Source organism: Xenia sp. Carnegie-2017, unplaced genomic scaffold, assembly GCF_021976095.1.
Source record: "Xenia sp. Carnegie-2017 unplaced genomic scaffold, XeniaSp_v1 HiC_scaffold_23, whole genome shotgun sequence".
In the NCBI taxonomy this organism is placed as follows: domain Eukaryota; kingdom Metazoa; phylum Cnidaria; class Anthozoa; order Malacalcyonacea; family Xeniidae; genus Xenia; species Xenia sp. Carnegie-2017.
In genome coordinates, this window is record NW_025813486.1 from 5,248,283 (window position 1) to 5,274,873 (window position 26,591).

General features: G+C 34.2%; 3 protein-coding genes and 1 long non-coding RNA gene across 8 annotated transcripts; 1 reads left to right on the plus strand and 3 right to left on the minus strand.

The window, feature by feature from the left end:
• Positions 1–825: 825 nt before the first annotated feature.
• Positions 826–21,939, minus strand: LOC124448782 (TNF receptor-associated factor 5-like). Of its 5 annotated transcripts, none has more exons than XM_046999749.1 (8): positions 21,867–21,939; positions 6,414–6,491; positions 5,058–5,221; positions 4,622–4,673; positions 3,542–3,640; positions 3,310–3,474; positions 2,972–3,127; positions 826–1,863 (listed from the first exon to the last, which is right to left on the minus strand). In XM_046999749.1, exons 3-8 carry the CDS (start codon positions 5,201–5,203, stop codon positions 1,249–1,251), a joined length of 1,233 nt encoding a protein of 410 aa, XP_046855705.1. In that variant the 5' UTR covers positions 5,204–5,221; positions 6,414–6,491; positions 21,867–21,939; the 3' UTR covers positions 826–1,248. The 5 variants fall into 5 exon arrangements, with proteins under 5 accessions (XP_046855705.1, XP_046855707.1, XP_046855706.1 ...); XM_046999751.1 differs by lacking the exon at positions 21,867–21,939 and adding an exon at positions 8,164–8,244; XM_046999750.1 differs by lacking the exon at positions 21,867–21,939 and adding an exon at positions 7,628–7,666.
• LOC124448779 lies at positions 9,213–15,683 on the plus strand. Its single transcript, XM_046999746.1, has 14 exons — positions 9,213–9,460; positions 9,564–9,665; positions 9,971–10,209; positions 10,537–10,715; positions 10,920–11,013; positions 12,476–12,817; positions 13,027–13,144; positions 13,239–13,330; positions 13,507–13,633; positions 13,905–14,270; positions 14,588–14,779; positions 14,870–15,040; positions 15,152–15,204; positions 15,283–15,683. The coding sequence occupies exons 1-14, from the start codon at positions 9,259–9,261 to the stop codon at positions 15,547–15,549; spliced, it is 2,544 nt and encodes an 847-aa protein (XP_046855702.1). The 5' UTR covers positions 9,213–9,258; the 3' UTR covers positions 15,550–15,683.
• On the minus strand, positions 17,379–18,825 carry LOC124448786 (uncharacterized serine-rich protein C215.13-like). The gene is made up of 2 exons (XM_046999762.1): positions 18,396–18,825; positions 17,379–18,296 (listed from the first exon to the last, which is right to left on the minus strand). Exons 1-2 carry the CDS (start codon positions 18,411–18,413, stop codon positions 17,658–17,660), a joined length of 657 nt encoding a protein of 218 aa, XP_046855718.1. The 5' UTR covers positions 18,414–18,825; the 3' UTR covers positions 17,379–17,657.
• A 2,412-nt stretch (positions 21,940–24,351) lies between the features above and the next one.
• Positions 24,352–26,044, minus strand: LOC124448671. Its single transcript, XR_006949207.1, has 2 exons — positions 25,988–26,044; positions 24,352–24,605 (listed from the first exon to the last, which is right to left on the minus strand). It is a non-coding gene; the product is annotated as an uncharacterized LOC124448671 (long non-coding RNA).
• Positions 26,045–26,591: the final 547 nt, after the last annotated feature.

Consider the following 26,591-nt stretch of genomic DNA (forward strand, 5'->3'; position numbering starts at 1 on the left):
CAAAATTTTACCAGGAAGGTTTATCTTACAGCGATATTCATACTGCAAGGAGCGCCTTGTGTACAATCCTAATGCTACCAAGTGGCATCTCGTTTGTTACACATCCACTCGTTGCTAAGTTTGTTAAAGGTGTATTTGTTGCAAGACCAGCTCTTCCTAGATAATGCCATGGTCTGGGATGTTTCAGTGGTATTCAAGCATCTTCGAAAACTCCACCCTCCAAAAAATGTCAATTTGAAATCTTCAACACTAAAACAGTGATGCCCTTAGCTTTATTATATGTATATAGTAAGTCCAGCTAAAACTGTGGGCTTTTATATGGAATACAGACTTTAATAAAATCGTTTTATTAAAGTCTGTAAATACATCCTTTTTTCGCATGAGGAGGTATCAGATGATCATCTTCAGCTTGAGTCAATACAAAATGATGGTTCTAATCAACATCAGTATCCTATGAATTTTTCCCTTTAACTCTAATGGATCAACTTATCTGTGTCAAAAGCTCTTTTATTTTTAAACGTAAAAAAATGTTTTACTGAGTTTAACAAATTGCTACGAAAGTTTCTAATTTCTAATTCTTAATTTTCTAATCAAGTCTTATGCCGAGCAACTAATTAAGAGGGTTTTTTCTCGGCATTAAGGATTGGAAGGATTTGTTTAAGGAGTCCACACTGTTCTAGTTTTTCTATTTCCCTTCCAATCACAGGACCCTCGCATTGCGATTAGCTAGTTCAGCGTACTTATGGGTCAGATTTAAAATTGTGGTTATCATGAATCAATAAAATCTAAAATTTTTTAAAATAACAAATGTGGAACTAGTGGATGTGGCTCTCTTACGCTACATTTAATTAGCAATTTCTTTTTTATTTATTTAATTGTACTTACAGAACATAGATACGGTAGCTCTTCACAGACTCTTTATTTATGTATGGAGTTTTTCAGATAAAACTTACAGAAATATAAATTACAAATAAATGGACATCATTTTATGATCTTGCTATATCAAAGCTGCATGTTAAATTACATTTACAATACAATATAGCATAATATCAACACAATTGTATTATTAATTTACAAGGATATTCTATCATCGTGGATGGATGATAAAATAAAAAAATACAATGAAAATTCTTCAAAATTACTAAAATGTAAAACTGAATAGAATAAAAATCATTTACTGGAGTGAAAAATAATAATAAATTGGCAAGTAATCACGAAAAATAGCAATAATTGCTTTGTATGATTTCATCAAAGTTCGCGCGCCTCATTTTGTGCTCCCATAGCCGGGTTTTGTGCTCCCATAACCGGGTTTTGCACACGTAATTCGTCTACCTCGTCCAAACGCTCGCTAGTCCATTGTATAGTAGATGTATTAGCTCTCACTTCGCGCTCTAAAATTTCCACTTTTTCAAAGAGATTGACACAAAAAGCACGGACTTGGTCAGCCATGTCTTCAACTCGCGCAAATGATTCGTCAATATGGTCGAAACGCTCGTAAAACTGTACTATAATGAATGAATTATCTCTTGCTTGCCGCTCGAGGGTGGCAATCCTTTCACACATCGAGGAAACATCTACAGACAATTGAGTGTTATTATTATTGCTCCCATAACGACTTTCTAGTCTCTCAATTCTCCTTTCTAAGCCTGTAAGTTTTCCAACTAACATCAAAAATTTGTCTGAAAGATTGGCACGAACAGCAGTGATTCGGTCACCCAAGTTTTGAACAACAGTAGTAAACTCTGGACGCGGTATATAGTTACTTAACTGTTTAACAAATGCCATAACACATCGTAACAAGGCGCTCACGTGATCAATTAGATTGTCATTCATATGTTGACGGATCTCCTTTCGTTTTAAAGTCTGTGAAAAAAAGAAAAAGATAATGGCAAAGCATTATTTTCCACAAAATAGCGTTATTTGCAACTATTTTCGGTTATTTTAATCTGAATATGATGAAGAACAAATTTTGTTCCCTCTAAGCACTGAAATCATTAAATTAATAAGAATGAACAAACATGCCCCGTTTTTAAACAGAGAACCTATACGAATCAACTTTCTGACAGGTCAAAGCTGTTTGACAACATTACAAACTAATTATTTTACATATTGCATAATTTTGATAACAAATAAATAAGTTGTGCAGCTGCTTATAACTGGACGTTACCATAATTTCATTTCTATACTCAAAATATTGGTATCGGTGGTGCTTATCTTTGTTTTGAAGTTCTAAATTTTGGCAATAGTCATAACAAAATAACAAATTTCAAAGGCGTGCTCTGATTGGTCGATGCCTTTATGGAAATTTGTCAAGTGTTTGAATGGCCTGGTGAACAGTGACGTAGCCATGAAAAATATTAACTCCCGCCTACCCGTGTCGCGCCGAATTTGAAAATTTTGAAATCCATAGCCTTGGAAACAACATTTCCTGCGATTTGCAGTGCGAAATATTTGTTGTACAATACGTTATAAAAACCCGTTTTTATTAGCTGCATTCTTAATGTGGCAATTGTCAAAACTGCATTTCGCTAAAGAGGTACTAAAGGTGGCTCAGTGAAAAGTTACGCAGGAGACAATTGTCCCCTAAAGCATAATGAATCAAACTCATCACTGCCCCTGAATAAACAGAAGAAATTTGGATTAGTACAAAAAATAACATAGTATACGACACTTCCTAAAATGCTTAGGGAGAGATTGTTCTTAGCATTCCACTTCTTAGTTTACACTTGTTTAAACTGGGGCAGGTAGACAGCGACGGCTTTATTCTTTAAAGTAATGCTTAATGTTCTCAATGAAGTACCGTGCATTATAAGAACATCATTTATAAAGAAAAGCCAGCCTCCTGGGTTTTTGTACAAATTTTTCAACCACCTCATTATGCAACACCTCTGATTCCTCTTTTTGAACTTGCATTGAATAAACGTTATCTCGTTGCTAACATGAAATTATAAAGTAGTCCAAACATTCTTACTTTGTCATAACTGCATCCAATGGTTTGAAATTCACATTTTGTCAGCACTTCATTACAAGTCGTCTTTTCATGGTGTTCAGTATCTTTCTTCGGTATTATTTGATTGCAATATTTACAAATCACGGGATAATTTCCACATACATTTTCTTTGTGATCCTACATGTTAAAAAGAAATACAAAGCAACGACAATTTAATGGATGAAGTTTGGTCTCGTTTCAAAAAAGGCGGTCGAAGTTGATAGTAATTGCTAAGCAATAACAAAGACAATAAAGAGATATATATAACGACACAAAATATTTATCTCAACTTGCTGTGTTCCTGTGATTCATGCACGCACCTTAAGTGCAGAATACGGGACATCTTTACCACAATATTCACATTTTACATTTCGATATTCACATTCATTCTTCAAATGTTCACCAAAAAGAGAGCGAGGTAGCTGAATGTTACACTGTTTATGAATACAGCTGATGAGCGCATGCTCACAAACACGAGAATGACCCTGAGAAAAAAAAACTTTATAAGTGAAAATGCCACACTTTTTTGATAAATTTCTTTGCCCAACTCACCTCCAATTCTTCGTATGTACCAAACCATTTACATTCTTCAGACGGACAGTGTAAATGAATCCTTTTTAACTCACGCTTCGTAAAAGCATCCGGGAAAACCTAGATGGATCCATGGAAATTGATCTTTTATGAAACAAGATTAAATGTAGCAAAAGACAGAGTCACTTCACTTTACTCAAATGCAAGTTTGCACTAGACGTTAAATGAAACAGTAACGTAAATTTCTTACAAGAACTGTTGGCAAACTTTTTTGAAGTAAAATTCACCGAAGCACTAACGCTAAGTGCAAAGGCTCTAACATGTAGACTCAACAACGAACTCAACATATTCAACACCGTGTTTAGGAGAGTTGAGTAGTAGCTATTAAGCGGTGTTAAGCGTTGTTGAGTGAAGTTTGAACTTGCTCAAAACTTCCACTCAACAGCACTCAACATTTGCTTTGTTCCATGGGCACCAAACCGCACCTCAACTTTGTTTATAGTGCAATGAAGCTTCTGGTTTTTAAAACAGCACACTCAACATGTTGAGCGAAAGCATGAACACTACCTGTGCAGCTTATATTGTTGTTATTTACCTGGTCACTGAACCGTTTATGTACCTGTATATACGCTGTTGCTAGGCATGGTGGAGTATTTTATCTCATGATCCTACGCGATATCATTTGAAGACTCAACATGTTGAGAGCGTTTGCACACATCGTTTAGCATCACTCATCAAACAAAAAACAATGTTTAGCGCATGTTGAGTCAACGTATTGAGAACGTTTGCACGTAGCTTTGATAACCCAAGTTGCAAAAGGATTTTCTATGTCACAAGACACGACAATATACGTAAATCGATGTATTATTTTTTAGAACTCAAAGAGTAATTATAATTATAGTTGTTAAGCCAACATGCTTATTTAGTCGTGCTATGCTAATTTTTCTTTGCTCATTAACTGACATGCCCTGTAATATGGAAAATATTATGTACTAACATTTACAAAGCAGGACTAAACTTGCGGGATGGCTACACTAATGATCGATAGCAACAAAACTGTAATTGAATTTTCTGTCAAATCTTTGCAATATTTCCACCTACGTTTTCCTTGGTCAAATTTTCTTTATCTTCAGGACATTTTGGATCAGGATTCCTACAGATTGAAAAAAGACAAAAACTACTAACAAGAATGACAAATTTCGAAGAGTGGAGGCGTAGCCAGTTAGACAGTTAAATAGGGGGGGGGGTCAATATTTCTACATGCATGTTCTGATAAATTACGTTCCTAGGAAAGCAGTTAGTCTCCCTAGTCTCCTACGCAACAGTTTTTAACCGAAGTCGTATCAAGAGATCTAATAAAGAATTTTGACGCCCTACCAGCTAGGCACCGACTTGATTGAACAAGATGATACGCAGGAATACTTTGGGATATGTGATACGATATTGGGATGTATAATCAGGGCGTCTATTGAAAGAGCATGTATGACAACTACTATAACTTTTTATAGATGATTTGTTACATAAAAAATGACGTTACCCAAGAATAATGTCCATACAAGATTTACAAAACAAATGTCCACACATGGTCTGCATTGGATTGATGAGATGGTGATGACAGTAAGTACATATATACTTCGCTGGGATTTTTTCTCGATCTTCATCACGGATCTTGACTCCAGGCATCGTTAACAAAGTCAAAATCTGTTTTCAAAGAAAAAAAAAGTTTAAAACACGTAACTAGCATACCGAAAAATAAACGCAAACACCACTTTTCTTTAAATACCTAAGAAAAGAGAAAACCACCTGCAGTTTATTGAAAAATAAGAAAGACGTTTGGGCAAATGCACCTTACGTGATCAGGATTTTGAAATATGTTTAGATGTCTTGATTTTTTTTGCTTTTTCCTTTATTTTCTACTTTCTTAAAGCTGTTGTACCAACAATAAGAGCTTTTACTGTCACAGTCAATGACAGCGGAAGACGTTTTGTATAGAGCGGTGTAGCAAATAACAAGAAACGTCGTAGCAGGCGCTTGGCATTCAGACTATTAAGCAAAGTTTCAGCTTCATTAGGTCAGTCTGTATGAGAGAGAGAGACAGTATGAGAGGCCATTTATATTTCAATTGTTTTCCATTATCGAACAGGAACTTATTTCAGAAAAAAAAACATTGAAAAGCTCTTTGTAACAATGAATAATTGAATAATGGGAGGGGGGTCTTGGCACCTCCATCTTAATCATTTTGGAGGCTGCAACCTCCATAGCCACCCACCCCCCTACCTTTGGTCACAGTTTAAATGGAAAGTCATGGTTTGTTTGATTGTTGGTTGACTGGTTAATACTGACTATCTTCTGCTATAGTTACATTCAATTATCTCAATTTAACTTTGAGTGACTTTTATGTTAACACCATACATGATTCATTGACACTCAGCAAAGAAAATTGCCCTTGACAAATGCAAATCACAAAAATCACTAGAAATGACCTGTATGTAAATATTCTGTGCCATTAATGTCCATTTTAAGGATGAACACACGAAACAAATAAATTATGTAATGGTTTTCACCATGATGCCCGTAAATACATGGCACTCAAACATCATTAACTTTAAAGCAAGAATCTAAAAGTGTAGGTGTTTTTCCTATAATGGATGGACACCCACATTTCAAATGAACATGCTCTCTGTACAGACACCCTGATACCATCATGAATAAAATTTTGTTGCTCACAAATCTAGCCAATGCCAGAATATTTTAGGCATGTAGACTTATGCATGATAGTGGTATGGTGGCTAATCATGCTTTTAATTTTTTACAATCTGGGTGATGTTTTATCCATTCTATTGGAAGATTAACTTGACTTAATAGTATGCATAGAATAGAAAAGGTAACTTACCACTTGAGTCCTGGCCCTGTTTCTTACAAGCTTAGTGATTGAGTTAGAACACAGAAGGAATCAATCTTTCTTCTGCACCTTAAAAAATACACAAAATGTGAAATGTGAAACTGGGGATAAATTTAGTGCATTCACTTCAAGACAGGGATGGATCAAGAATGATTTTATGGGGGGACATGGGGTGCTTTGATTTCGATAAGACGTTTTTGGATGTCATTGTGTCATGATGGGCTTTTATGTTAAATTCTGTTACTTATAGCATAGGTAGCCTAGTGGGAAATATTTTTGAAGTGTGCTCCACAGAACACAAATCATAATTGCTTTTTCTCAATTCCTTTGTGTATTAATACTTTACAGGAAAATTCGTACAACGAGTAGCCAACGCTAGGAAGAGTGAGAAATTTTGAATTTCAAAGCCTTGGGAATGCCATTTTCAGCATTTGAGAGCAATACAAAATGCTTTTTGTGGACATTGTTTTTTTCAAAAAAATAACTGTAAAGTGAACAATATTTGAATGTTTTGCCAAATGTTAAGGCTCATTAGCATGCTTAGGAGCATAAAATTTACTTTACAATAATGCTAATTCAAAACAGAGATAGTCTTTCAAAATTCCTACCAAATTGACAGGCATAGACCCCCCTAGTAACCCCCATTCACACCTCTACGTAATGATTTAAGTTAGAAATGAGGTACTACAAGGGTCAGTCCATGAATGTAAAAAAGCTCAGACTTCAAACCATGCAAGTTTATAGAACCCTTAACCCATTTCCACTTACAGTGGCAGAAAATTCACCTTTTGGGAAAAAATTCAAAATTTTTTTCTGCCAAAGATTAAACAATAAGTATCAGAGAGGAAATTTTGCAATTAAGGACAGCTTAATGCCATTAAAGTTTATGAAGCCTTTCAGTAGACTATTATCTTCTGTAAGTCCATGCAAGTTGTGCTATATAGCAATTACCAGAAGCATTGTACTTGCTAATAAAAACAAAATGTAACCAGCATGTCTTTAATCATGTAATTATATGAATGTTAAAATTGGTTCATGTGTCAAGCTTACTGGCTATGATAAGTAACTTTTCATAGAATCAAAACTAGTTAAATGTAAATCTAAAATAATTTAGTTTAAAAATTATAATGATCACCAGAAAAATTACCTAGTGATCATGAAAAATACTTGGCTGTTTTGCCAAATTTCAAGGCTTATCTGCATACCTAGGAACACATCTTTACTTTATAGAAAATGTTTTTCATACATCAATAGCCCTTTGGAATATATGGCAAACAATCGGGTATGAGCCGTAGATCAACACACCTTGACATCTCTACATGAAGTGTTCAGTTAGAAAAGGGGACAATATGTGACATGGGACAACATTTCATGTATGTGAAATAGCTCAGGTTTAATACTATCCCAGTCAAATTGTCAAAATAAAAAGCTTCATGGATCAGAAAGAGTCATAATCACTGTTTATAGTAAACAGTCTATCATGTAATCAATATTAGTTTTCTCAAATCTTAAACAATGTGTAGTATAATTGTCCAATGATTGAATGATCAATGATCATAAACTGAAAAGCCCAAAACATTTGTTTATAATAAGGTATATAATAACATGGCGCCTTATGGCTACAGATTTTTTCCATTGAAATACTTGGCCATATAACGGCCAAGATTCCCCAAGCACTAAAGAAATCATAGCTAAAAGTCCTTCGGCAACAACAATTTTAGAAGCATCAATCTCTGCTTACCATACGCCATATTGACATAAATCGCATCCAACCCAGTCTCTTCCTTAAATTAACTCTATACGCTAATTGTGAAAATACCCTCAAATTGACTCTATAAGTCAATTTGAAATGTCCATTCAAAAAACAGGCCTGGTGACATGAGTGGCTCCTTTGCCAGTTGACGAAATGAAAAAACCAAAAAACTTAGCGCGCGCCATTTTGTTTTGTTATTGGAGCGAAGATATTTTACAGTACCCTGTATCAGTATTTTTATGAAATATTAAACACATCGGGGTTTCACCTCTTATTTATGCTATCACACATGTCTCATAAACGCAGTAAGCTGAGTAAACCAACGATTGATGAGCAGCTGCTGCCTGCAATAAGCAATGTCAATGCTATTACAAATCAAGGTGTTCGAAGTAGAAGTAAAACTATTAAGAAGAAAAATGCCAGTAGAGATATAGTTCTTCAAAGAAACGAAGATGGCGAACGGATTATTCATAAGCCGAGGCAAAGCACTCCGAGCAATAGAAATACACAAAGAGGTGTGTGCTGGAGAAATAATACTTTTATCAAAGAAATAGAAGCATTTTAGATTTTTGTGTAACTTGTATGTTACATTTTTATGTTACTTGTTGTTATTACTATCATAGATGAGGAAATGCCTACAACATCGTCAGATTTACATGATGTTCCACAGGAAATGTTATGTGAGGACAGTGTTACTGAAAGAGGTTATTGATAATACTTCTTACATCTCAACTTTACATAACAGAAGCAAAACTTTTGTGCTGTCCAGGCCACTGCATCTATACATAGTTTTTTATATTTTTATACACATGTGACTGTGCTTTTAACACTTCAATGTACTCTTTTTATAATTGTGTCATATTTTAGAAAAAAAAAAGGAAACAGCTTTACGTCATAAAATCATTTCATTTTCATTTTAGATCTTGAAGCCATTCTTGAAAGCTGTCAGTTGGTTATTGGAGAAGTGGATACTGGGCCATCTGCTTGGCAAAAAAGAATGGAAAATCGAGAAGAAAATTGGGAAAGTATGAGGGAAAAATATTCAATGTCACTGTGTCATCATTTGCTCCTCCTTTATCTGCTATGAAGTGTTGTAGATGCAATGAAAATGAAGCTGTACTGAGATGCAGACAATGTGGTGTGTTGAGATATATTTGTCGAGAATGCGATGATGATGTCCATGAGAATAATCCTCTCCATGATCGAGAAGTGTGGTTGGATGGTTATTTTCAATATATCAAGCCAACACAATCCATTTCATCTGATGGAAAGATTTGCAGCATTGGTAAGTATAATGTACATACTATTGAATTTTATATAAATATTTGTTTTTGTTGTGCCCGATATGAGAGAAATGTTTTTCTGTGATGATGCTGTTATCTTTGTAGATCGATCATGTCCCATCCTTTACCCATCATCATGTCAGTTGTGTAATGAACCTATCATCAAAACTACCAACAGCTCTCTTGTGATTATGATCACTTGTGAAGGTGAAAATGTCCTTATGCAATTTTTTTACAGAGTCCAAATAACAATTTTTGATATATGGATGTACATATGATGCATCTTATTAAAATCAGATTTGTTAGGGGCTCATTATCTTAGTCACCTTTAGAAAAGTACATAGGCAGCAGGTTGGATTATACACTAATTCATAGACTTTAGATTGAAACTAAAAACTTCAAATCATTGATGAAGTTGCTGGCTTCTTATGAAACCCCAGGATTTGATTTCTTTGAAGCACATATTTTTAGCACTGTACTGGTTATTCTTGATTATATTTTGTCTTCAACAGGACGATTTGATCTTAATTGGTTCACTGTACATTGCTCATCTTGTCAATGGAAGTGGTCACCAATTTCTGTTGACAGTATAATTGAGAGTGGCTGGTGGCCTGGTAGCCCTGAAAATTTTCATTACATATTTAGTCAAGATGTCTTTAATTTGTGGGATGCATTTAGAAAGAGGATGCCTGGGTCATCACAATCTGCTTTTGTAAGAAGTTTGGAAGATATTTCCAGCTCTAGAGGAAGGGTGATTATTTTTATGCTATCTACATATCTTTGTTAGTGTGCTTTTACTTTGTGTATATTTTTGTCTTGCAAACCAAAAGCTACAAGACGTAAATCTTGATTTCAAAATAATCCTTTATGATCATTTCTTTCTGTGAATTTTGGTAAATTCTGGGAAGTCAAGGAAAATTTGTTTAAAATTTGTAACAAGCACATGTCAATTTTTGTAGGCTTCATATAATGTGTATGTTTGAAGTATGAGAACTATATTATAGTACAGTGGGGTTTTGCATAATCAACAAATAGTATATAATTGTGCTATGTTTTGATTTGGAACTGGTTTCACTAGGAAAATATTATCAATTCAGTCACATTCAGAAAATCATTTGCTGAATGGAGCTATTGCCAACATGAAATTGACCTTCTTCATGAGCAGACATGGAAAAATTGCCCTCCTTGTAGTATTGATCAACATTCATGTCATATTGATGGAAATCAAAAAGTGTACAGATTCAGCAAAGTACCAAGGTTTGTGATATTGGAGGGCGAATTCTCAAACTTGTAAAAATGGAATTACCCTTTGTAAACGATTCAGATACTTTTATGTTTTAATAAATTGAACCAATTTAACAAATCCAAGAAAAAGACCTACTGCTCATGTTTGATTCTTTACCTGCATTGTTGAGTTTATGAGTGCTTGTGTTCTAAATTGATAACTTACTTTTACCACAGGGGTCCAGTCCAGTGTTATTATCGTGATGTATTGATTGCAAACAATAGTTTTGTGGACTCTCATTTAAAAAGTCTTTGTTCAAAGTCAATTCAGGTAATGTGTTATGAAGTAGGATTGAAAGGTAGTAATCTACAGTACCGACCTCGAGTAACATGACATGACTCGCGAGTATCGAGTGGCGAGTGGGCGAGTGACTCGCGAGTCAATTGCGAGTGACTCGCGAGTGACGAGTGGCGAGTGGGCGAGTGACTCGCGAGTCAATTGCGAGTGACTCGCGAGTGACACGTGGCGAGTGGGCGAGTGACTCGCGAGTCAATTGCGAGTCACTCTCGAGTGTGAGAAGTTTGCGAGTGAATAAGTGACTCGCTGTTTGCGAGTGAATAAAATAACTCGCAAAAATTTCGGACAACGACTATTCATTTGAAGCAATATCTCGGTACCTAATGACGTTAAAATCTTTTGAATTTTTTAACAAAAGCATTTTAATAACTTCACATTTCTCATGGCACCAACGTTATACGTAAAGCGGTAGAGACCATAGAGAAATTAGTGAGAAAATCAAAGTAACTCTCAAAGATTTTCTTCTAATAGTCTTAGATTGCTGACATATATGAGATGAGTGTGCGTATAGTCTTTTAAATTTGGTTCTAAAAGAACTTCATTGACTTCACGTTTTCGATGGGTTACACAGACGATATTGATAAAGGCCATAGACTTTTAATAGCAATCAATGAAATAAAACCACGTGTATAGTTAATGGCTAGATGATAGCTTTTGCGATTCACTTACCAGTAGAAATGTTTAAAAATGAGATTTGTTTCTGAAATAATTTCATTGACTTCACAGCACTATACACATTTAATTAATAGCACGCAACGATAAGCTTCAAAATTTAATAAATATGGCTAATTTATGACAGTACCAAATTTCAGAACCAAATTTAAAAGATTATACGCACACTCATCTCATAGCTACATTCCTTAAATATTTGACCTCAAACAATATTCGTTTTTGAATGTGTTCTATCTTAAGATAATATATATAATAATATATGTCAACAATCTAAGACTATTAGAAGAAAATCTTTGAGAGTTACTTTAATTTTCTCACTAATTTCTCTATGGTCTCTACCGCTTTACGTATAACGTTGGTGCCATGAGAAATGTAAAGTTATTAAAATGCTTTTGTAAAAAAATTCAAAAGATTTTAACGTCATTAGGTACCGAGATATTGCTTCAAATGAATAGTCGTTGTCCGAAATTTTTGCGAGTTATTTTATTCACTCGCAAACAGCGAGTCACTTATTCACTCGCAAACTTCTCACACTCGAGAGTGACTCGCAATTGACTCGCGAGTCACTCGCCCACTCGCCACGTGTCACTCGCGAGTCACTCGCAATTGACTCGCGAGTCACTCGCCCACTCGCCACTCGTCACTCGCGAGTCACTCGCAATTGACTCGCGAGTCACTCGCCCACTCGCCACTCGATACTCGCGAGTCATGTCATGTTACTCGAGGTCGGTACTGTATTATTAGGTTAAAGCATTTTTTATAGAATGAAGATAATTCTTGTGGCGACACCCATTGGAAAGCTGCAAAAATGGTCTCCAAATCAAAGAAAAACCAAGACGAGACTGGACTTGAAGTTGCTGGATGCAGGCACTCGATTGCTCAAGCTACTTTGAACATGTTCAGAGGAGAAATTTATGGCTATGCTCACTACTTGCATATGAATTTTTTACAACCACATAAAGTTAAATATATATGGGAAGATATTATATGCAAATATTGGCCTTGGGCTCTACGTGTTACATCGGAAGAAAATCAAAATGCGCTAAAAAATATTGCACCAGCACTGTCTATAATGCATGGGAAATCACACAGTTGGTCATGTCAGGTACGTTACATACGTAAGTTATGATTGTTTACCCAATAACTCGTAAGCTAAATACCACATACGCCGACGATAATGCTCTATTAAAGATTTTATGAGACAAAGCGTGCTTTTTCAAACTGTAATAATACTGTATTTCACATAACTAAACCGTGGTTACATAAATCTGAAATGGGTTGTCTTGAATAGATGATTCTTTTCACACTTTTTAGGTTATTTGGAGCGGAAGATGGCAAAGTGGTGCGGCAGCAACTACTGGCGAAGAAGTTGAGCAAATAAATTCGTATTTGTCAAGACTTGGCTCGACTACTAAAAATATGACGGCCTCCGGTGAGTATTATTTTCTTATCTGTATATCCACTCAGGTATTTTGGTCGATTAAGTCCACGAACTAATGTGCACATTAATGGTTGTACGTATTAAGGACGAGAAGAATGCATTACTGAACACCTTCTGAGTTGGAACAAGCGAAAAATTTTAAACTTGGCAAAATCACTTGTTATTCGAATGAAAAAGGTTACACGTTGTATATATCTTCAGTTAATTGTCAAAAGTATAGCTACGTACGTGTATAATATGAAATGAATTTACAGTTCATAGTTGTGTATAGGTCTTGTTTGAACCCAATACGTTTACTGCGCTAATATGATTATTTTTCACTGTTTTTCATTATGTGTACTTGTATTTCGAAGACCGAAAGGAAACTTTCATCTGCCAGGGACGATTTTGTAAAGTTAAGAAGCGAACTTAATGTCCAGGATTCTGACTTGGACGACTCGATAATGCAGTGGAAAGAAGAAGTTCAACAATTTGCGAGAGGTATACCTCTGTTATAACATTGTTTACTTTCAAATATTTTTGGAAACATGGTTTAGTATTGAACAGTTCTGTACTTATGGTTGATTTTTGTTCAAACATCATTTAAAACGAAACTATATGAAATAATTCTTGGCCTGGCTCAAATTTTTATGTTTGGCAATTGTTATTTTTAACAATTCATTTTACCCCCGGAAAATATATAGCTATACAGTATTGTATGGAGTGCTTAGTAATTACGTAGATAAATTAATATCTTTTGTTGTTTCTCTAGAACAACAAATTGGAGTTTCTTCGTTGAAAGGTGCCGCCGAAGAGTTCTTCCTTTTGCATCAAACTGTTGAAAATGCTCAACATTTGGAGAATTTTGTAAGAGCCAACGATGATCAAACGCAGACATTATTGGGTGATAGGCGTTTCGTTCATGACGCTCAAAACAAAGTGAAACAACTTGAACGAAATGCAACAAGATTGCTGGAATTGAAAAGACAGCTTTTAGATGGACATGTGACAGAGGAGCAGCTTCTTGAGCAAGGAAAGTCGCAGCTGGCAAAATCGACAGTAGCAAAGCTGCAGAAGAGATTAGAAATGTTGTATTTTTCAGTCACTAGACGCACAAAAGAAATAACTTCTCTTGCTGGTAAGTTTTGTTGGGGTTTTTTATCAGTAACTGTAAGCATTATTTTAAAGTTTGTTGCAAAATCTAAGTGAGTTAGATTTTAGATGTAGGCGACACAAAATGCAAAATATGGAACAGTTTTATTCAAGATAAATTGTACTTTATCTAAAAGTAAACGGGTAAATGCCATCTACACCATCCTCGTAGAAATATGTAGACTTATATTTATGGGCCACCCTACACTTATTTTGTGCCGAATTATTTCAAAGCATTTTGCCAAATTGCTGTAAAATTGCGATTTGTCGTTGTTACGTATATTATACATGTACGTATTGTAGATTCTAGCAAACGAAGATCTTCCATGAGAAAGAAATGCGCTAAAGAGAAGTCCGAAATAACATCCACCGTAGAAGAGTTAAATTGCCTCTCAAGTCTGTGTGGTCTTCCTACGACAAGTGCGGAAGAAGTCATGTCTGGATATTTTGTTTGGTCGTTTAACCAGTGTGACATAGATAGTACGACTTCACCTGGTGTGTAAAAGAATTGCAAATATAGTTCTATGTATATTGTGATGTCCATGCTCGCTTTTAGTTTCAACTATTTTACTTAACAATATTTAGATATACCTGTGCGTTTCAAGGCACAAATTGTCGATAAGTACATGTTAGTTAAAAGATTGGAAGAGGAAAAAGCACTTCTGAACATGGAGATGAAAAATTATATGATTTATTATTTGGAAAACGTTTTGCCTCTCCTTTGTGAAAGAAAAGAGAAGATTAAAGATAGGATAGGTATACAGATAAATGTTCGTATTATGTTAAAACAAGCTTAAAGGTTGCGTATTTATATACTGTGGAATGTAATGTACATGCGTTTAACATATTTTGCAATTATTTTTTTAGTATTTACAAATAATGTTGATGAATCTGATGACTATTCTTTCCTTGAAACAGAGGTCAGATAAGTAGTGAAAATGACACCAATCTTTTAAAATACGAACATACTTATTGACATTATTATGTTTGTTTTATAGAGCTTTCTTCTAGATGAATATAAACATCGCTATTGTGTGCGAAAAGACACAATGAAGACTCTGCATGGTCGTCTCGCCATCACAAACTGCGGAATTGCATTTGCCAGAGTGCAGTTGAAAAAAGGTTTTCAATACTTTCACGACTTAGAACAGTCCATAGTCAACGTATACGGTAGTGACAGTGAATCAGACTGTAGCGATGAAGATGACGTTCGTGAAGATGACGTTTATGAAGATGTTGAAGAAGAAGATGCATATAATTCGTAGTATTTTGTTGCTGAAAGCTGTGCTATCATATTTTTGTGTGCAATTTTTATAAATAGAAAATTATTTGCATGTTGCTCTTTTTGTAAATAAAATGTATGCACATACACTTGCAAGTATATACATCTAAGAAGATACACGCATTTGTAGTTGTTCAGTGCAAACGGCTTATTTTGCAACAATCTATGATATACAAATTGCCCTTTTTCGCAACACAAATTGTCTTTTTCCTTGATATTTAGATTTCTGATTCCTCTGTGATAGATTTATTGATTTAACAGTCGCTCATTCTCACTCACGTAACCACAAAAGCTATGAATGGCTACCAGCCACTAGCTGGTATACTGGTTCAATTCCAGTACATACTTCTCAAGAAAATGGTTACTACGTACATATCTATATCTCAGACACCCTGGATGTAATGAAGCCATTCACCTTTTGCAGCTGTTATAAGTTGTTTGTTAACAAAAGTGATTGAAAACATGTTTCATCAAGATTGTAGACATTTCTGTTTTAAATTTGGTTAATAAATTGTGCAATTGGTACTTAACTCCATGAAAGCAGCCTTAACTGGTTTTTCTACGATGAATGACAAGTAATACGTCACCAATTGCTTTATAGAACGTCAAGGTATGATATGGGAATGCCGTATGCAGAAAAAGTCGTTTGATGTATGTTATAAACTGTATATTAAACACAATATTCTTACTATACGTTATAATCTAACTTTTATGTTTCCATTGTTTCTTCTTTTGTGTTACACTCCGTCTATATAATAGCGGACAGTAGAAACTTGTGACGTCGTTGTGACGTTGGCGAAAAACTGTTTACAGCCTATGCATTGTGTACATAGTGTATACAGCCTATATAGTGTATATAGTGTGCAAAGCCTATATAGTGTATATAGCCTATATAGTGTATATAGCGTATATAGTGTGTATAGCCTATATAGTGTATATAGTGTGTATAGCCTATATAGTGTATATAGTGTGTATAGCCTATGTAGCGTATATAGCCTATATACCGTAAATAGTGTGTATAGCCTATATAGCGTATATAGCCTATATACCGTAAATAGTGTGCATAGCTTATACAGTGTATATAGTGTATATAGCCTATATAGTGTATATAGTGTATATAGCCTATATAGCGTAAATAGTGTGTATAGCCTATACAGTGTATATAGTGTGTATAGTGTGCATAGCCTATATAGTGTATATAGTGTGTATAGTGTGCATAGCCTATATAACGTGTATTGCTTATATATCGTGTGTATAGTAAGAATGTATCAAAAAAGTATATTATGGTAAAAAGTTCTTCGTACAAGAGGCGCGCGGTACAGGGGTACAGCTGGAAAAGAAAGTTTCAAAAAATGCAAAATGTTATAGCAGTGAAATATCTGCTGGTAAAAGTCCTTCAAAACAGGCCTTGCTCACGAAAAATTTTCATTGAAAAGACAATTTAATTATCTTGAGTCAAAATATGGAAGAGGTTGTGCAAGCTATCTTAATTGCAAGCAATTTGAGGGCAAGCGCTGGCCAACGCAAGATCTTTAAAACACTTGAATTTTTTTTGCTTTTTCGCATTTCACTTACCTTAGGAATTGGCTTCTTAATCTCATATTGTACTTTATTCAATTTGCAAATAAATCATTACCAGCTGTACCAGAGAACGTTAAAATACACATGCGTGTCTTATTTTAGAGAAACTTTTCCAAGAGTCTACTTTTTTGATACACCTGGAATATAGTTCGTTGGTTGTTGGCGTCTTAGTGTTTTTTTTTTGATGCAACAGTTGACGCTTTTTTTCTGAATTTATTATTCATCTCCATAGAAAAACTTTTAAATCATCTTATTTTTGGGATTAATACGTGAACAACACTTGAATAAAATCGTGTACGTGTGTTACATAAATATTTTAGATAATAAATGAGCTCTAATTGTTCTAAGACATATCGCAAATTTTATTTTCTAATCTATTTATTTTGGAATATTTTTAATGCAATTATGAAAGAATGAGTGTATGATCTATGAAGTAGAACATATATTTAGTATTTAATCTATTGTTGTATTTCTCATGCTCTTTCATTAGGCTGCGACTACAGATATTTTTCATACAGATGGGGCAGTCGTTTTAGATATGGTAGACACAGATGTTGTAGCGACGAAGGAGCTTGAAGAAGAGGAAGAAGAGGTTGAAACAGATGAAGAATTGCCGATCGAGGTACATCCACTGGAAGAGGCCAGAGTGGGATTAGTGCTAAAAGAATCAGTGACGACATTTGTATTGGTATTTGTAGCAGCAGAGAGGAAGGAAGATTCGAAAGTTGCGGAAATCGTATTAAAATGAAGATCTTTGCGTATAGGATTGAATGTTGAAGCAGCGCTACTAACTGGAAGAGAGGTTGTAACAGAGCTACAAAGAGTTACAGATGAAGATGCTGAAAAAGAAGGAGAAACAGAAAACGACACGGGAGGGGAAGTAGAGGCAGGGATAGTAGAGGCAGGGATAGTATTCGTAGTTGAAAGATCTGTAGATTGACTATCTTCATTTCTATCTTGCCATAACTTCTTCATCCCGGTTTGAAACAAGTTTCTGGCTGATTTTCCAATTACACCACTGCTGCTAATAAAATCTGTCGCCAAGCCAGGAGTTGCAGCATAATCCCAGACGGTTGGACCTCCAGTGGTTGATGGGTGATAATACATTACCACCACATGATAACCGTGGTTCTGATGAAGAGTCTGAGCCTACAAAAAAAGTCCAATTCCGAAACCAATCAAATTATACATTGATATTTTAACATCTGCTCCAATACCCTAAGATACATTAAAGAACACATATCTAACCCTTTTCATCAGCAGCATTTTCTGTCTTGTCGTGGTCGAATATTGTGGTATTGACACGGAAGAAGGCCTCTTTGGAATGAGCTGTCCACAGTTGGAGCATCGCTTACATGCATTGCCCACCGCAGTAGAGCAATTACTACATATTTTCTTTCGAGAGGTTGTCTAAAAAAATTTTAGTCCTCTATAACATAGAAGTGCACCACCAATTTGGTAAAAATTATTTTTTCCAGAAAATTACTGTACAAACCTTTCAGGCAATTGGATGTATTTTATAGGAAGCAATAATTGCATTTATACACGAATAATACAAAAAGTAATACTACAGACGTGAAGATACAAGACAAACAGTAACAAGTTGTGTGATTCCTTTACTACCGAAACTAATCATCGTAATAAAGTAAATGGTTTGAACCCGGGAATATCTTTACATGTTTGCAGATGTAGATCGTCAAGGTCAGTAGAGTCCTGAGGACTGTTTTTGTTGTTGTTGACTTACGTTTCGACAACCTTAGCAGTCGTCATCTTCAGAGTCAACCTTAGAAGGACTGAAGATGACTACCTCTAAGGTTGTCGAAACGTCAGTCAACAACAACAAAACAGTCCTTCTCATAACTCTACTGACCTGGACGATCTACATCTTCAAACATGAAACTATCACATTATTTACGTAACCATTAAGTGCAAGAAAACTGTGTATTTTTAATCCCCAGTTTCAGCAACACGCATACAATTGAAAACACAATTTAAACACAATAAAAGCAATAATTCAAAACACAGTTTTAATACACAGTGTACGCTTCATAGACGTTTGATATATGATAAACCTTTGCTACATGATAATGATGAGGGGGTAGAATAGCACAAGAACATTAATTATATGTGTGTCGTTGAGCCTTACCTAATAAACAGTATTCCCTGCATTGTACTAACTAATTTATATGTTTTCTTGTTGAGTTGTTGAACAAAGTAATTGCTTTTAATTTCATAACTACAACAACAGGTCATCATTTCAATTTCCTTTAGTTTTAACATAATTCTTAAATATCAGTTCTTTACTTAAAAAATTAGATTCATGCATATTTGAATGAAAGCAACGGGTATATATAGGGTGTATAAAAAAACTGCTTATTTATAATCAGCTGACACTTAGAATTTGTATGATTCAACAGTAGCTGATTCTCAAAAACCTGAAAGTCAATACAATAATACATACATATATATTGATGCTACTGAAAATTGCAAATCCCCTTTTTTATACACACCTTAGATGAAAAAGTCAATTGTGCATGAAATTGTTCAAACATCAAGGAAACTATTATATACTGTTTTACTTTGTTCTTTTGTGAAATTAATATGCTGATTAATTTTCAAATAGAATGACTCACAGATGCATATTTTCCAAAATTGCAATCATCAGAGTTGTCTTGACAATGCAAATTGGTTGGAATGTGTACTATTCATAAGTTCAGTTGTGCCTGAACGTGTTTTTTTACAGTAAAATGCTTAATTCTATAAATGAATTGCTTTCAAAGAAACCAAGTGGGCACAAGTGAATGTATGAATAAATTAGCACCCCCCCTCATTAATGTCCAGGATGGCACTGATCACCATCAAATCAAATGTTAGCAGAGGTAGCATAGCATAACAAGCTTGCAAGTTTTACTCTTGCAATGTAAATTTCCAAACCATATCAATATCCATTTCTTTTGAAATCTATTCTTTACACAGTGGATATGCTGCATACATACAGCAAATTTACATAAAAATCACTGGTGTATTCACCCCACGTCTTAAGTCCAGTTATGTTAACTCCTATGTTCTCATTTACAGTTAAAACAATAGATCTTAATAGAAATGAAATAATAATGCTCTAAAATTTATGGAGCAGGATCACAACTTACAAGCTGGGTATTCCACTTTTAGTCTCACTGCAAAATTAGGCATGTTGAAAGCATCAATGAAAGTTGGTGCACAAGCTATTTATATTGCTGAGCTGTTTTGTGTTTCTGTATATGTAAGCTCTAAGAAACCTTGGCCAACAATGAAGTAAAAAATTAATGCATGTTTTAATCCAGAAGAAACAATTATTTTAAGAACTTAGCATGGCAAAACAAGCACTCAAATGAATACCAGCTCCCCAAACTATTGAGATTGCTATATCACTGTTGGGCACAATCATTATGACTCTAAGATACTATAACACTTCTCGTATTTCATTTGCAATAAATATTTGATGAACCTACAAATTTTTTGGAAGATACATCAACATATTCTGTATCATCTAATTCTAGTACATCAAAACCTATAAAAAATAATGTTTAAAAATTAAAATATTGTAATTACTAATTAACAAACTTCACAAATAAATGAGCATGTGATATCGAGAAAAACATACTGAGGAACAGCAAGGTAACAATGCCAAAGGTTTTAGTCCAACTATATAATTTTTACATTGAACATGAAAATACCCTTGTTTTTGATGGTAAACAGTTTACAGTTTAACTTGCCAGATGGAAAGTATTGTACACACTTACATATGTAAATTGTTATAATTTAACTTGTCAAAGAAAAAATATGTACAACATCAGATTGACATGTATTTTGCAGGTGATCACAGCAATATGATACTGGCAGCTATTCAAGTTAACTTGAAATAACTTTCTTTTTCAAAATAGAAGTCTTTTGGACAAACTTAAGTTACTTAGTATTTAAAACATTGTAATCTTGAAGCTTATTTGTTTTATACAATCAATATTCGCTCAAGGTTACCTTAACTTGTGGACTGTTTCTGTCAGTCGGGTGTAGCTAACTAAGCTAAATCATATCACTCATATGTGCATGCTATTGTTAGTTTTGTATAGTAATTTCTATCTGTAAAATAGTGTACTAGAGTTGATGTTTGCTAATTAAGATGCATTTATGACCAAAAAGAGAATGGATAAGCACTCTTGTTTATCTTTTCAAAAAGCAAGCAAAGTATAGGTCTCCTAAAAGCTAACATAGCCTTCAATACATAAATTAGCCACTGGATTGGCCTATGTATTTCAGTATTTGTAATTTTATAACTTAAGTGTAATGTGTAAAATTACTTACCACTACCATTGTTTTCTTCCATTTCAGCAATAATGCGAGCCACGCAACTTAATATTAAAGTTTAAATTGAATTTTAAAAAAAAATTCAATCAGAAGAGCTTACACTTTACAATAAACGATTGAGGATATCCAAAACTTCGCGGGATAGTAGATTGCGGTAAATGATGGGTTGCGTGGTTGCGACCAGGCAGGCAAGTCACCAGGCCTGTTGTTTGAATGGACGTTTCAAATTGACTTATAGAGTCAATTTGAGGGTATTTTCACAATTAGCGTATAGAGTTAATTTAAGGAAGAGACTGGGTTGTCGCATCACACACTCGCATAAATTGACTTTGATATTTTACATTCATGCATACACTTCAGTTGTCCTTTACTTACGATTTTGGATGTAAATTTCTGCTGAGAAATCTCTAACAAAATGATGGCCTGCTTTTCAACATCAATGACTGAAATGTCTCTCGCGTCTGCCCGAACATTTACAATTCATTCATAAATTTTTCACCCTCTTGAAAAAAATCGCAAAATCGGAAGTTAACGGATTAACTCGGACATTTTCGAAAACCCTCGGAAATATTCGAAAAACATCGGATTATCTTAAAATCGCCGTTGTTTTGAAAGAACTGTCGAGCTATGAAGATTTTTTTTTCATTGAACTATAATTTATCTATACATTCTTTATGAAAATGATGAAAATACAAAAATACGTAATATTTAGAAAAGTTCACAAAAAGTTTACAAACTTTTAACATTCATGAAATGTTCATGAAGAGAGCAAAAAGTTCACAAATCTGTGAACAGTGTTCACGATTTGGTAACACTAATTCAGACAGTAAGCATGACAATGTTACCTCAGTTGGCTATCAGTCAAAATCGGTCAAACCAATTACACAGTAAGATAAAACCTTAAACGAACCAATTTCACGAGAGCAATTAGACAATCGGTCCGGCCACTCCTCTTATCGATCGATATTATTCCAGATCGTCTACTGATCTGGCTATTGACCAATGGAATGGTTTTAATTAGCCGTTCTTGAACTCCATTATCGGTCGAACCAGTCGAGCCACCACGCTTATCGGTCAGCTAATATAATTCCAGATATGTTAAAATCTAGTGATCTGTTTGCTAACGTGATATTTACGTAAGATTTCAGATATAAAACAGAATTTTGACAATGAAATTCAAACGATTATACATCAGAAATTTAATGATCGCAAAAAATTTTAATCGTTAAATTTGATAAGTAATTTCTGAACTATAAACATCGCGAGGCTGATTTGACATACCCTAGATCCGCAAACTGATTTAAATAATGTTAGAATGACATTAAAAATCAGACATGTTATATGATACGTTTCTGAAATGAGCAGAAAATACATTGTACACAATAATATACTCACACTCCCTTGCAATGTGCGAAAATCGTCAGAAATTTAGTATTTTCAAAATATTATTAAAAAAATAACAAAAGTACACAACCGTTTCTCCAAAAATAGAAATACCAATGACGCTTCCATGTAAAATCATTACAAGTCATGTGCTTTCAGATTTATCGGTCGAGTGACAAAGGACCTGAGTTTCTATGATTTGAGCACGCGACCTTTAACGTGACAAGCAAAGTGTTGACATTCGGCAAGTGTATCATTCGTGCTACAGCAAACAGTGAGCATGAAGCACATTTTTGAAAACTTATGCAGTTTTTAAAATTTGATGTAAATTACTTAAATATGTATTATTTTTTGAATTATGTTCATTTTGTGACAACACATTTACCACGTTATCCACATGTACACACGTACCTCCTTTTATATTTTTAAATTTCATTTGGCAACACTTATTTTAGATCGAAAATATAGTTAGAGTTTACGGAATGAAAAATATTGCCGAAAAATACTCATAAAAAATCGCAGCAGGCAACAATTATTCTTCACCCAAATCGAAGTGCAACCAATGGTGCTCAAATTTCGTCGAACATTCGCTTTTGGAACAATCCACATGAAATATGGATATTATTCATATCAAACGAGCACCAGCGAGGTTGCATTCTAATCTCTACAGTGTAGATAAGCTAGAGAACATTCGAGAACATTCGCTGTCTTCCATGAACTGTGTATAGTAAACAGATCAATAAGTCGCATAATCCACTAAGATTTACACATATTGTTCGTGATTTTTCCTCCACCCTTTATATCAAATATTTTAAACAAATATCGGAATTAATGTGCCCTTTTTTATTGCAGCTAATAAACAAGACAATGAAAATTGGTGGTTGAAATTTACTATGTTTTGAAAGTTTAGCTATAATATTCAAACAAAATGTTTTCTTGCATGTTAAACACGCCATTTCAATACTTTTATGAAATATATTATGAAATGGAATCTTCAGAATTTTTTACTCTCATGCTTGAAGTTTCATGACATGCCCAATCCACGTGGATAGGCAGCTGCTGCGAAATTTTCATTCACCATCACCAACCTGTTTTACCTACTGCAGGAATAGTAGACTTCGAAAATTATATCAACCATTGTGCATTTCAAAGTGCCTAATTATTATAAATATTGTGTTATGGGCAATTAGCATAATAGAAATGAAAGTTGCGAATACTGTGATCATCATATTACATCATCTGTACTGGGGTGCACCAATGGAAATAGATTTATCTTTAGGCAGAGACCAATACAAAATATTGCCTAGGAATATAACTTTGTCCAACTGATTATGTGAATAAAACAAACAGCAAACATTAAATGAAGCATACCAGGTACTGTATTCAATAGAGACATAATGCAATAGAGCATCAACGAACAAACCAGAAATTGTGGTTCAGAAGATACAAGTATCTTCAATACAAGGGCAGCCAAAACTTGATAAATAAGGGCGCTATATTTATATATTAATATTGTACAATTCGTAATAATGATTGATTTCAATACAAAACAATACAGAAGTATGCGCATATATGAATATTATTAGCCCCTTCCCTGCTTAATTAAGTAACAAACCCAAAAGCAAATGCAACATCCCATAGTTGCCAGTAAAAATGAAGCACTTCAACGTTAGCAGATTAGTTGATGATAACGTTGTAATGATCAGAAATGACAGTTTACTTCAAAAACCTCTGCAGAAGAGAGAGAACAGATGAAGTTAATATGTAAATTAAATCTACTTTTGTTAAAATACAATAATTTGAAAAAGTAAAACCGTTTTTCACAATCCTATTTGTTTCTAAATTGTTTTTGCAAACTTAATCCTCAATAAACTACGTAACCATGATCATTTAATGACAAACAACATTTCTTAATATAATCATTTATGCATAAAAAAGCTATCTTATTCACATAAAAGATATATTTCACCATTTTGATAGCATTGCAGTTTCAAAAGAGGTCAAAAAAAGCAGTGGAATCATTATGAATGTATTATACAAGATGAGATAAAATCATAAAGATGACACAAAAAGATGTAGAATTTTGGACGTTGGAGACAAATTATTGTGTCTTTGTATATAATACTTCATAAGAAGAAATGTGCTCAACGAGTCCCAGAGGAAGAATACATTTCCAATTGATTGTTTGTTTTTGCCAAAACAGACACTGAATATTTTTCGATATATATTGCATTGCTTTGCTTGCAAATTGTGTTGTATGTAATGAAGAGCTTTAAATCAACAATTCAGTAAAATTTATGAAATTAACATGGCATTGCAAAGGTAATATAAGTACTTCTTATAAAAATTGCATCTTTATCATGTAATGCAAATACTTCTGTGTTTTGATGATAAGAATTATGAAAGTACTATAAAGTTTGTGTCCTGAAGCAAAAATTAAATATATGGTTTGTTGTTATGCTAGTTTTTACTTTAATAAATTACATGTATAACACAGAACTCATTGCTTTCATCGAAAAGGTGTATAAACATCACCTTCTAGCTTGTTTAATGTCACAATGTGTACAACATCTTGAGTAAAAAACAGAAGACTTAACATGATTTTTTCTGTGAGTTGCAACAATGCAAAGATAGAGCATAAATAAAGCGTTCTCTGTCCAGAGCTATCCAAAGAAGAGAATTATTTTTCACAATAAAAATGAAAACTGGGAAAAGTTCATGAATTCATTTATTGAGCCGAGGTACGGCCAAGATTTTTCTAAATAAAACCTTCAAAATGCAGACAATATCTCTGCCAAGAGTCAAAATTTCAAATACTATCTGGGGTAGTACCAAATACTATCTTTGGTAGTACGCACGTCCCTAAACAACCCTTTATAGTGGCTCACAAGTTCATGACTCAAAATGCCAAAGTCAGATAAGGAAATGGATCCACCCAGGGTAGCTATAAGATTAGGGTTGGGTTCAAGGAAAGCAAAGATTGAGTTTTAAAACAGGGTAGGGGAAAAATTGAGTTTTAGAAGTTTAGGAATACATACACTAAGGATGGAACTAATAAAATGGATGAATTAAGATAAACATAGAAAAAACAAAAGATGCACTGCATCACTTACCTTTTTGAGCTGACAAATTACCACAAATTAGGGAAAATGCTGATAAAACTTGTTCCTGTAAGTAAAGCAGAAAAAAAACATTTTATTGAATATTCAATGACTGAAAATGCCCTTGGCCATATTAGTTAATCCCACAATCCTGTAAAAATCATATGAAGCAATGAAATGGCCAGATTCAACATTTAATTTTGTTAAAATTTAAGAGCCAAAGCCGATTTTTCTTTCAAATCCCTTAACACAAGGCAATCAATGTATTCTTGTTAAATGTATTACTATGAGACAGATTTTCTGTTGTCACATACCCTAGTTTTGCACTTTCACAAATATGTTATAACTTATAAAAGATTAGTGATTGGCTTCTTCCAAGAAAGCAAATTGCAGTGACGCATTGCAATGACTCGTCCAAGTTAGAAAAATATTTGACCATATAAAGGATGCACTCTTCAGAGCACACTTCTGAGCACTCCTGCATCAACTATGAAGCTGTGACATATTTCAACTTTTAACTGACTTAAGGCTCTTTTCCACTCATCGCAAAACGTACTCGCAAGCTCACTGCGAGTGCCTGCGAGTTACTCGCAGCGAGCTGACAATGAATTGCAGC